The sequence below is a fragment of the Marmota marmota genome, unplaced genomic scaffold (genome assembly GCF_001458135.2).
Source record: "Marmota marmota marmota unplaced genomic scaffold, marMar, whole genome shotgun sequence".
Lineage (NCBI taxonomy): Eukaryota > Metazoa > Chordata > Mammalia > Rodentia > Sciuridae > Marmota > Marmota marmota.
The window spans coordinates 5,584,794-5,596,733 of record NW_026000242.1 but is presented as its reverse complement, the minus strand read 5'-3'; the positions used below and the strand labels follow the sequence as shown (position 1 = coordinate 5,596,733).

At 37.2% G+C, this 11,940-nt stretch overlaps 1 protein-coding gene across 1 annotated transcript in view; it reads left to right on the top strand.

Annotated features, from left to right (window-relative positions):
• The window catches only part of Arcn1 (archain 1), a 30,672-nt gene continuing 18,732 nt past the window's right edge, over positions 1-11,940 (top strand). The window contains exons 1-2 of the mRNA XM_015489788.2: positions 1-168; positions 11,603-11,866. Coding sequence (XP_015345274.1) covers positions 166-168; positions 11,603-11,866 — 267 coding nt within the window. The 5' untranslated portion in view covers positions 1-165. The remainder of the gene's footprint in view (positions 169-11,602; positions 11,867-11,940) is intronic.

Sequence of the window (11,940 nt, the reverse complement as noted above, 5' to 3'; positions counted from 1 at the left end):
CGGTTGGAGACGTGGCTCGGGGCCGCCATCTTGGTAAGAGGCGAAGCGGCAGCTGCTCCTGTCAGGGGGGCAGCAGGTCCAGAGCGGCCGGTGCTCCCCTTGCCCGGACCCGGCCCTATCCTCAGTGGAGCCAGAGCGCGGGTACGCGCCACCACCGTCCTCACCATGGTAAGACGCGAGCCAGGCCCGAACTCTGGGGGGCCGGGACTCTCTCGACCCCTCGCCCTGCNNAGTGTGGCCGCCCGCGCCCCACGCCCAGCCTTCCCGGAGCTGACTCCAGTCCCTCTCGCCGTGGCCGCCGCACCCTACCCCCAGCCAGCTGGACCGCCGCCTCTGCCGGGACCGGCCCCTGAGAACGACTGCGGGAACCTGGCGGTGGTTGTCGCGTGGGCCCTGGGCGCTGATGTCCACCCGGTTCCCTGAGCGTTCAGATGGCTGGGCCTCTCTCGGGAGGTTCCCGTCATTCTGTTATCAGCTGCCTTTTGTTTGTTCGAAAGGGGGAAATGGAAGCCCAGAGCGGGGAGTAACTTCTAACACTCATTCTTAGGACGCGAGTGTCGCAGGACCTTCCACTTAAGTAGAGCTTGTTAGTGCGACTGTGTATAGAACACTGGGAAAACGTGAGTTATGAGGACACAGGGTTTCTGTCTTCAAGGAACACATTGTTCAGGTGAAGTAAAATGTGTATGTGGCATATAGTAATCAGATACCTCAGAGGAGGAGGAGTAAGGGGTGGGTCGTACTCTGGGACCTGTTACTTGCCTTCGGATGCATTATCTTTGTAGAGATAGGAAAAATTAATTTGGGTGAGGATGGGGGAAAACACACAACTGCTGACTCCACTAGCTTGCCTTAGCTCTGTGATTTGTGGCTATTCATGAAGTAGAAGAAATTCCTTGGTTCAGACGAGCTAGTAATTTATTTTAGTACACCTTATGCCCTTCAGTCCTTTGAAGAAGTCCTTTTGTTGTTGTTTTGACAATAAATATTTTGATTTAAATATCTTCCTGTATATCTAAGAGGTGACAATATAATTTGGTGCCAGTCTTTATCCATATATATATATATATATATATATATATATATATATATAATATTTATTAGTTGTAGTTGAACACAAAACCTTTATTTTATTTATTTATTTTTTTTGTGGTGCAGAGGCTCAAACTCAGGGACTTTCACGTGCTAGGCCAGCACTCTACCACTGAGCCACAACCCCAGCCCCAGCCCTGGTGCCAGTCTTACTAAGTTCTACTGACAGTCTTTAGGTGTGAACATGGATAGAGGGAAGATTTGTGTTTGGACTTGAAACCATTGAAAAAAATTTTTTTTCTTCCTCAAGTATAAAAATTACATGAAGCAGGTTTGCCTCCTACAACTTTTGTATTAGATGTAAAATTGTCAAAACTTTTTTTTTTTCAATTCCACTAGGAGGCTCAATATTTGGACAGTAATTGTTTTTAAAAACTCCATTTTCTTTTACATTTGGGACATATTAATAGTTTATTTTAGACTGTATTGTAATTTTAATAGCAAAGTTAAAGTCTTGTATTATGTAAATGAAATACAGATCTTTACAAAAATCTTGTTTTTAAAAAATGTTCTTGAAACTTAGTTTTTTAAAAATTCATTGATAATTCAGGGATGATAAATTTCTGAGTAATATAAATATAATATATATGAATAAATGTATATTTATACGTGTATGTGTAAATTTTACATATTATTTTGACATGTGCACATATGCATACAATTGTGTCAGGTGTTTCTGAATTATTAGGGACTTGGCATGACCCAGATATCCATTTTATGTGCTCAGAAGAGCAATTTGTATCAGTACATTCTGCTGTCTTAAGTCTTTTGGGGGCAGGGGGGGATACCAGGAATTGAACCCAGGGGCACTTCACCACTGAGACACATTCCCAGCCTTTTTTACATTTTATTTAGATACAGGGTCTCACTGAGATGCTTAGGCCCTCGCTAAATCACTGAGGCTGATATTGAACTCATGATCCTCCTGCCTCAGCCTCCCAAGCCACTGGGACTATAGGCTTGCGCCACCAAACCCAACTTCTGTTGTCTACATGGCATTGTTTCTGTGTAATGTTCTTGGATCCTACTGTATTACAAAGAAATCTCTGTATGTTAGACATGTCCAAATAGGTTGAACTTTTTGATCTACAAGTTGTATTGAAACTTCTAAAAGTTGATTTTCCTTGATATGGAATTTTCAAACATCTGGAAAAGTTGAAGAGCTTTACAGTGAACAATTTTATAACTACCAGCTAGAATCTGTAATTAACATTTCACTATACGTCCTTTGTCACACATCTACTCATCCATCCATTCCTCTCCATCTTTATAAAAATACACTTCAAAGTAAATTATAGATACATAAAGATTATTTTTTTGGGAAATAAGTTCCCTTTGGCTTAAGTTATTGAAGTTAGTGTAAAATATCCTCGACTGTGAAGTCTTAATAGATACATAAATGAACAAATGGTTTATGGGCTGGGGATGTAGCTCAGTGGTGGAGTGCTTGCCTAGCATGTGCAAGCCCTGGGTTCAATCCCCAGTACTGCAAAAAAAGAAAAAAAGGTGGGGGTGGGGGGTTATGATGATTTCATATAACATGAAAAACAAAGAACTGTTTTTGTTTTTGTTTTGGATTGAACCCAGGGCACTTAATCACCGAGACTTCCCCAGCCCTTTTTTTTATATTTTATTTAAAGTCAGGGTCTCCCTAAGTTACTTAGGACCTCACTAAATTGCTAAGCCTGGCTTTGAACTCTGGATCCTCCCACCTCAGCCTTCCAAGCCACTGGGATTATAGGCAGGTGGGCACCTGGTGAGCAAGTTATCTCTTAAATTGATCCTTCTAGTTTTCTGCAAAGTAATGAGAGTATGTTCTTATTTTCTTAACATTTGTCAAAATATCATTTTACTCAGTTCCTTTTCTCACTAAACTTATATTTGAATAAACTTGATGTTAAGTCTCACAGTAGCCCCCATCTTTAAAATTTTTACTTATCTAAAGAATGCTATTCTTTACTAAGTACAGACAGCAAACCTATTGTGGTGACATTAATATAAATGATCACAGTAAGTACAGTTCCCCAAAATTATTCATTATTAGAAAACTAGAGTTGGAATTTATGTGACTAAATCTACATATAATGAAGGAGAAACTGAAATCCTATCTATTAATAATAGGTCCTAATTAAGGAATTAGTATTGCTTTTCTTTTTTCCTTTTTCATGTACAGTACTGTAGCTGCACAACTATTGTATTCTTTATATATCTTTTTTGATTATTGTTTGAGGGTACCGCAGAGAATGAAAAGGATTTTTCATTGATTTATCGTCTACTGTGTCTTGATATAGGAAATTCACTACAGTAATAACCAGTAATGTCATTTAAAAAAAAAATTTCTCAAGGCTGGAGCTGTGGCTTAGTGATAGAGTGCTCACCTGGCATGCGTAAGGCACTGGCTTCAATCCTCAGCACCACATTAAAAAATTAAAGGTATTGTGTCCACCTACAAGTAAATATATGTGTATACACACACACACGCAAGTGATAGACTTAAAATCCTGAGTAAATTACTTTTCGAATTTAAGGTTTTATTTGTGGTCTAGAGTTTATTGTAATCTTCACTGTGGTTTTATTTATAATTAACTTCATATAGATAGGAAAGATAAAATAGTCCTCTATGACAGTTGTAGAAAGTAGCCTTACTATAACCATGAATTATGTATGTGTATTTAATTCTGGAATCCTGAAACATTTAGAGGTTCAAGAAAGACCTTAGCTCCATGTGGTAGCACACACTTGTAATCCCAGCAACGCTGGAAGCTAAGGCAAGAGGATTGCAAGTTTGAGACCAACCTCAGCAACTTTGCAAGATCTATCTCAAAATAAAAAGGACTGGGGAGCTACAGTTGTGGCTCAATACTAGAACACTTGCCTAGCATGCATGAGTTATTGGGTTTGATCTCAGCACCGCATAAAAATAAGTAAATAAAATAAAGTCATTATGTCCATCTATAACTAAAAACTATAAAAAAAAAAATTAAAGAAAAAAAGGACTGGGCATGTGGCTCAGTGGTAAAATGCCCCTGGGTTCAGTCTGCAGTACCAAAAGAAAAAACCCTTTTTTTAGAGAATTATGTATATTTATGCTGAACTGCCACCTGTTATTCTTCTGTCTCTTATCACACACACAATTTATTTGGATTAGGCCATTTGCCTTCTAGCAGTATAGGGTTCCCAAGTAGTTGTTATTGGAGCAGTGGGTATGAAATAGAAGTATTGTGCATTTTCTATTACTGTGAAGTTTTCAAATGCTTAGACTTAGGGGTGGTAGTGGGGATTGAACCCAGGGCCTTACACATTGAGTTACATCCTTACCCCTTTTTAATTTATTTTGAAATAGGATTTCATTAAGTTAATCAGGCAGGCCTGGAACTTTCAGTCATCCTACCTGAGCCTACCCAATTTTAGACTTATAAATCTTATTGTTGTTATTGTTATTGTTGTTACTGGGGAATGAATCCAGAGGCACTTTATCAATGAGCTTGTATCTCCAGTTCTTTTTTTTATCTTTTATTTTGAGACAGAATCTTGGGGCTAGAAAGTAGCTCAGTGTTAGAGCACTTGCCTAGCATGGCACACTGGGTTCAATCAAAATAAAAATAAAAAGGGTATTGCTAAATTAATGAGGTTGGCTTCAAACTTGTGATCCTCCTACCTCAGGCTCCCAAGTTGCTGGAATTATAGATGTGTCCTATCCTGCTCAACAATTTATAGAATATTATAGATTAAAAGGCACTTTGGAGCTGGGCATGGTGACGCACTCCTGTAATCCCAGCAGCTCAGGAGGCTGAGGCAGGAGGATCACAAGTTCAGAGCCAGCCTCGGCAACTCAGTGAGACCCTGTCTCTAAATAAAATATAAAAAGGGGATACATCTCAGCGGTTAAGCACCCTTGTGTTCAATGCTGGTACCAAAAAAAAAAAAAAAGGCACTTTGGATTTCATATAAACTTACTATTTAATTTCATATAAAATTAAATAGTAAGTTTATATGAATATATATAGGGATATATCAGTAAGCAATTGACTTACTCCCCAAGATTACATAATTAGGTGGCATAGTCAGGACAGAAACCTTATTCTCCATGTTTCTTTATTCAAGGCACTTTCTGATCCAAGTGCTAAATTTGCACAAATGATAGTGTACTCAAACCACGTAAATATGAAGAGAAATGTGTTTGGCTACAACTGTTTGTTTGTTTTTTGAAAGGAGTAGGATTTATTCAATCGAGAAGAAAAGAGAGAATTCCCACAAGGTGAGAAGGGACCTGATAGGGGTTGCTCCTATCAAGGGTTCTTGACAGTTTCTTTTTAAAAAGTCTAAAAAGTTCTTTTCTAAAAATTAAGTAAATAAATAAATAAAATCAATTTTATAAAAAATAAAATTCATCAAAGAAAATTGCAGAAGGAAAAATTAATTTGTCTTTTAGTACATGCCATATTTAATAATTGATAGGAATTGGTAAACATTGATACGAAGAGAAGCTTTTATTTTGTCAAAGCATTTAAGAAGACACATGTTGTTGGGTACAGTGGCACACACCTGTATTCCCAGTGGCTCAAGACGCTGAGGTAGGAGGATTGCAAGTTCAAAGCCAGGCTTCAGCAATTTAGCAAGACCCTGTCTCAAAAAATAAAAGGGCTGAGGATGTGGCTCAGGTTCAGTGCCCTTGGGTTCAATCCCCAGAACTGCTACCTTGTCCCCCCCCCCCAAAAAAAAATTGGACATATGTTAACTTACTGTAGAATAGATACCTTGTTTTAAGGTGACCATGCCATTTAGCCATTTTAGTAACTGAAACATAGTGAATACAGACTTGTGTCAACTTTGGTGGGCCCTGTGATTGTGGTGTCCTGGATGTTTGAGGTTTATGCCACACTTGGTATGGGGAATTTTGATTCTACTTTGGGAGCCTTGTTTTGCTATGTGTAGTTGATGGAACAACTCAAAAAAGAATCTCAGAGTTTTCCTGCTTGCGACCTATTTTACCATACTGTTTATCTTTTTTTTTTTTTTTTTAAGGAATTGGGGATTGAATCCAGGGGTACTAAACCACTGAGCCATATCCCCAGCTCTTTTTGGTTTTTATTTTATTTTGAGACAAGGTATTGCTAAGTTTCTGAGACTGGCTTTAAACTTATGATGCTTCTGCCTCAGCCTCCGAAGATGCTGGGATTAAAGCATGTACTACCATGCCCAGCCCTACTGTTTATCTTTACATGCTCAAATCCCTGAATTCATGGAAGTATGATTCAGATGCTGTTTCTTCCATCAGGTTGATCTTACTAGCTAGAGATAATTTCCTTCTCTGAATTTCCATAGCACTTTATCAGCAACTCTCAGGTTATTTACCATAGTCTGCCTCCTATTACAGTTTTGGTTTTTTTCCTCTATTTTTTGTTTTTAAATGTTTTATGTTCTCTACTGAACTTCTTGTCATTAGAATGCCAATTTGTTTTCTTCTTCATTCCTAGAGAGCATCTAGTAAGTAGAGAAGATATTCAGTAAATATTATTCAGTTTTTTTTTTTTTCCTCCAGTACTGGGGATTGAACCCAGGAGTGCTCTGTTACTGAGCTACATCCCAGCCCTTTTTATTTTGAGGCAGGGTCTCACTAAGTTGCCTAAGCTGGCCTTGAACTTGCCATCCTCCTGCCTCAGCTGACCAAGTAGCTGGAATTACATGTATACACCACCATACCCAGTTAATTCAGTTATTCTTATAATAACATGGCTAAAATAAAGATTACCAATACCTATAATTAGCCTTTGAACATGCCCAGTCGATAAAGTAAAGTGGATGGGTTGCTCCCTCCATAGCATGCATCTTTTTGTTCCTTTTTCTCTCTCATGTTGCCCTTGATGTTAATTTTTAGCTAAATTCTCTCTGCATGTGTGGTGGCGTTTTTAACGACAGCTTGAACCCTGAGAACTACCCTTGAATTTTAAGCATTGTTTTTTTATCTTTCTTAATATTACATATGTTAGGTATGAGCTTTGAGGTCTGAAGTTTTGATCCTGTTTTAGATAAACATTTGATATATCTTTACTCATAAGCCTCAAGACATAAAATTCTAATGTAGTAGAGTATAACTTCATAGGGCTATTATCTCAACCTTTCCTTAAAAAAATTTTATTTATTTTATGCATTTTAGTTGTTGATGGACCTTTATTTTTTAATTATATGTGGTGCTGAGAATCAAACCCAGTGCCTCACTCATTCAAGGCAAGCACTCTACCACAACCCTAGCCCCTAGTCTCAACCTTTTGGAGTGAGAATGAAGGCTGTACAGGAATTGGATTTACAATATGCTCCCCTTTCTTAATATTTCTCACTGCTATGAGCTGATTTTCTATGGATCATAAGAGAATTATTATTCTAGAAGATCAATACATTTCTTAAAATAATATGTAAATTTTTTCCTAAACTTTTTTATGGAAAAAATTTTCTATTATTTGAATATCAAAATATGGACAGGCCCATAAATGTACAAATCCACTGCCTTGAAGTGGTATAAATCATTTAATGGGATATATGCTTATTATTAGTAATGGTACTGTTTTACAATGTGAACATGTGTAATCTAAGTCTATAGTACTTTGGCTTATAATTTGTAAGCTTAGAATCTTTGCATCACTCAAAAAGAAACTCTATACCTATTAGTAATCACTCCCTATTTCCCTTATCTAATCCCCTGGCAATCACTAGTTTATTTCTTTATGACTTTGTTCTGGATATTTCATATACATGGAATCATGTAACATATAACCTATTTGGAGGTGGGGAGCACTGTGGTTGCTGGGTATCAAGCTTGCAACACTCTGCCATTGAGTACATCACCTAGCCCAAGAGGTGGCCTTTTGCATCTGATTTCTTTTCCTTAGCATAATATTTTCAAGGTTCATTTTTGTTAGCATGTATTAATACTTCATTCCTTTTAGGACTAAATAACTTTTCCATTGTATGGATATTCTTTATTTTATTTACCAATTCATCAGCTGATAGACATTGATTTTCACTTTTTGGGAGGATACTGGGGATTGAACTCAGGTGCACTCAACCATTCAGCCATGTCCCCCTTATTTTGTATTTTATTTAGAGACAGGGTCTCCCTAAGTTGATTAGCACCTCATTTTTGCTGAGGCTGGCTTTGAACTTACAATCCTCCTGCCTTAGCCTCCTAAGCTGTGGTATTACAGGCATGCACTACTGCACCTGGCTGATTTTCACTTTTTAGGTATTATGAATCATGTTAAGTATCAACATTCATGTACAAGTCTTTGTGTGGTACAACTCTTTTCTGGGGGAATTTTGGGATAAATCTACCTTATATTTGGAAATATATGGCATTTAAACCCTTAGTGAACCAGCACAGAAGTTTACTTGCTTGTCATTGGTAAGGTGAAACAACAATCACATTTTAATTTTGTTCTTTTTATTTTTGCCAGACATATGTATATGGTTGAAACATGAACCTCCTATGATAAAAATTAATGTGAAAACAAATTTCTTGAGTATGTTTAGTCTTTGACATACAAACAAAACCTGTGGGTGGTGATACTTTTAGATTAATTTCTGGTAAGGTACTAGGGTATTATCATTATTTGTGTGTCAAAATTATAAGAAACTTCTTTTTTTTTTTTTTTTGGTACTGGAGAGTGAATTCAGGGGTGCTTAACCACTGACACATCCTCAGCCATTTTTTGTATTTATTTAGAGACAGGGTCTCACTGAGTTACTTAGGGCCTTGCTAAATTGTTGAGGCAGGCTTTGAACTCTCAATCCTCCTGCCTTAGCCTCCCAAGCCATTGGGATTACAGGTGTGTGCCACCACATCCAGCTCAGAAACCTTATTCTTTTTTTAAATATTTTTTAGTTGTAGTTGGACACAATAACTTAATTTTATTTATTTATTTTTATGTGGTGATGAGGATTGAACCCATACCTAGCATGTGCTAGGCAAGTGCTCTACCGCTGAGCCACAACCCCATCCCAGTGTCTAAGTTGTTTAGGGCCTTGCTAGATTGCATCAGCCTCCCAAGTCACTGGGATTATAGGCATGTGCCACCATGTCCAGCTGATTTTTGTTTGTTTGTTTTGGTACTGGGAATTGAACTCAGGGGCACTTGACCACTAAGACACATTCCCAGCCCAGCTGTCTGTTTTTGAGAGGAGGTCTCACAGTGTTGCTTAGGACGGCCTTGAACTCCTGGGCTCAAATAATTCTACCTCAGCTTTTCATGTTCCACTGTACCCAGGGACTTTTTTAAGTACTGAGGAATATCTTCATCTCCATTCCTTTTTACTTTTTTTTTTTTTTTAAGTTGTCAGTAGACCTTTATTTTATTTATATGCAATGCTGAGAATCAAACCCAGTGCCTCACAGGTGATAGGCAAGTGCTCTACCACTGAGTTACAACACCAGCCCTCTTCTTTTTACTTTTTTATTTTGAGATAGGGTGTTGCTAAATTGCTTAGGGTCTCACTAAGTTACTGAGGCCAGCTTCATATTTGCAATTCTGCCTAAACCTCAGGAGTTGCTGGGATTACAGGTGTGCACCACCGTGGCCAGCTTTCAAACTGCTTGGTGATTTATGACTTAAAAAAACTAACTTTATTTGGGATAACAGGTAAATTTCATAAACATAAACAGAACTGTATAACTCCTAACACTACTTCTTTCTAAACTTGGGTTATTATTTGTGAAATGGAACAGTTGATAATATTATTTTTTGAGATTTCACACAAGAAAACCTGGACCCATTTGAAGTAAATCAATCTGTAAAAACAAAATTCTGTTCAATAGAGGGAAATTACTTGTGCAAGGTATCAATCAAACATTTTCTAGAATGAATTGTTTTTTATCTTACTGCTTGGAAATAAGCATGCTGTTCAGTGTCTCCCAAATATCCTAATTCTTCTTTTTCTTCTTCCTTTTTTAAACTGTGCGTGGATAGAATGTAGTCCTTGCACATGCTAGGCAAGCATTCTACCACTGAGCTATACCCCAACCCTTTTTATTTTTTATTTTGAGCCAGCGTCTTGCTAAATTGTCAAGGCTGGTCTTGAACTTGTCATCCTCCTGCCTTAACCCCCTGAGTACCTGGGGTTACCAATGTGAGCCACCACATCTAGTTCCTAATTATTTATCCTTGAAAGATGAGGATGGGTTCTCCTATAATTATTCTAAAAGCATTAATATATTAAAACTATAAGAATATTTATTCAAACTGACTTTTTCCCTCAAACTGCTCATCTGTAGGGGACAGATTTCTATAAAATTGAAAATAAATAGAAGGAAAAAAATGAAAAGTCTCATCAATAGGATTTTGATATTTCAGAGGTCATATCTTAGCATTTAGGCTTCCCAAATGTGTAAAAATCTTTTTTTTGTTATTTGTGCTTAGGAACTCTTGTATTCTAACACTCAAGAGACTGTTGACTCTGTACTTAATTTTCTTACTCCTCTGTATTGGCATTGAAGGTCTCCCTTCTTCGTTTGGTGCTTTGTTTTGTCTAATGAAATGCTGGAAGAAGGCTGCTGGGTCTTGTTCATTGCCTAGTATTTAGGTTTTTATTATACAGATTGTTTGACTATCTGGGAATAGCATAGTGGGGGATGGGAATGCAAATGATAAATTTAGACTGGCTAGATTGGTTTCATATTCTAGGTAAAAAGTAAAGGTCAGGGGCTTCTTAAAAGGCTGCTTAAATACCTTTAATCTGCTTTTAGTTTTAGGTGCACACAGTATCTTTATTTTATTTTAATGTGGTGCTGAGGATCGAACCCAATACCCCACGCATACTAGGTGAGCACTCTACCACTGAGCTACAACCCCAGCCCTAATTTTACTTTTTTTAATTAAAATTTTTTTTTTTTTTTTTTTTTTTTTTTTTTGGTACCGGAGACTAGACTTCTGTTTTGACTGGAAATTTTCTGTATTTTTTTTAGAAAAAAACTAAAGTTACCAGGGCTAGAGTTGTGGCTTAGTGGTGGAGCGCTCGCATAGCATGTATGAAGCCCTGGGTTTGATCCTCAGCACCACATAAAAGTAAATAAATAAAGTAGAGGTATTGTGTCCAACTACAACTAAAAAATAAATATTTTTTAAAAAGTTATTCTTTATGGGTGTGCCAAATCGGAGAATAACCCAATTCTGGGACACAACCAACCCATTACTAATATATATGTAGAATTAGAAAAGGTTATTTATTTAATTAATAAATAATAATTTTAAAATAATTAAAATAAATATTATTTAAAATAATAATTTTCTTTATGTATATTATTGAGAAATGGAATAATAGTTTCATTTTCCTCTACTTTACATTAATGTTAAAAATTACATACTAGAATTAAAGAAGCAGTGGAAGGTGAAAACATTGTAATAGTAATCATGTTACTAAATAACCTGAATGTGTCAAATCTGTATAATATCCCCTGAGACATTGAGAAAACAGAGATGAAGAAATATTAATTAGTACTTATAATGTGTGTTCCTGGCAGGTGCTGTTGGCAGCAGCAGTCTGCACGAAAGCAGGAAAGGCTATTGTTTCTCGACAGTTTGTGGAAATGACCCGAACTCGGATTGAAGGCTTATTAGCAGCTTTCCCAAAGCTCATGAACACTGGAAAACAGCATACATTCGTTGAAACGGAGAGTGTAAGATATGTCTACCAGCCTATGGAGAAACTGTACATGGTACTAATCACTACCAAAAACAGCAACATTTTAGAAGATTTGGAGACCCTAAGGCTCTTCTCAAGAGTGGTAAGAGTCTTTCTGTAATAATTCTGGGTTCCACTTTTTTTTTTTTTTTCGGTATACAGGAGATTGAACCCAGA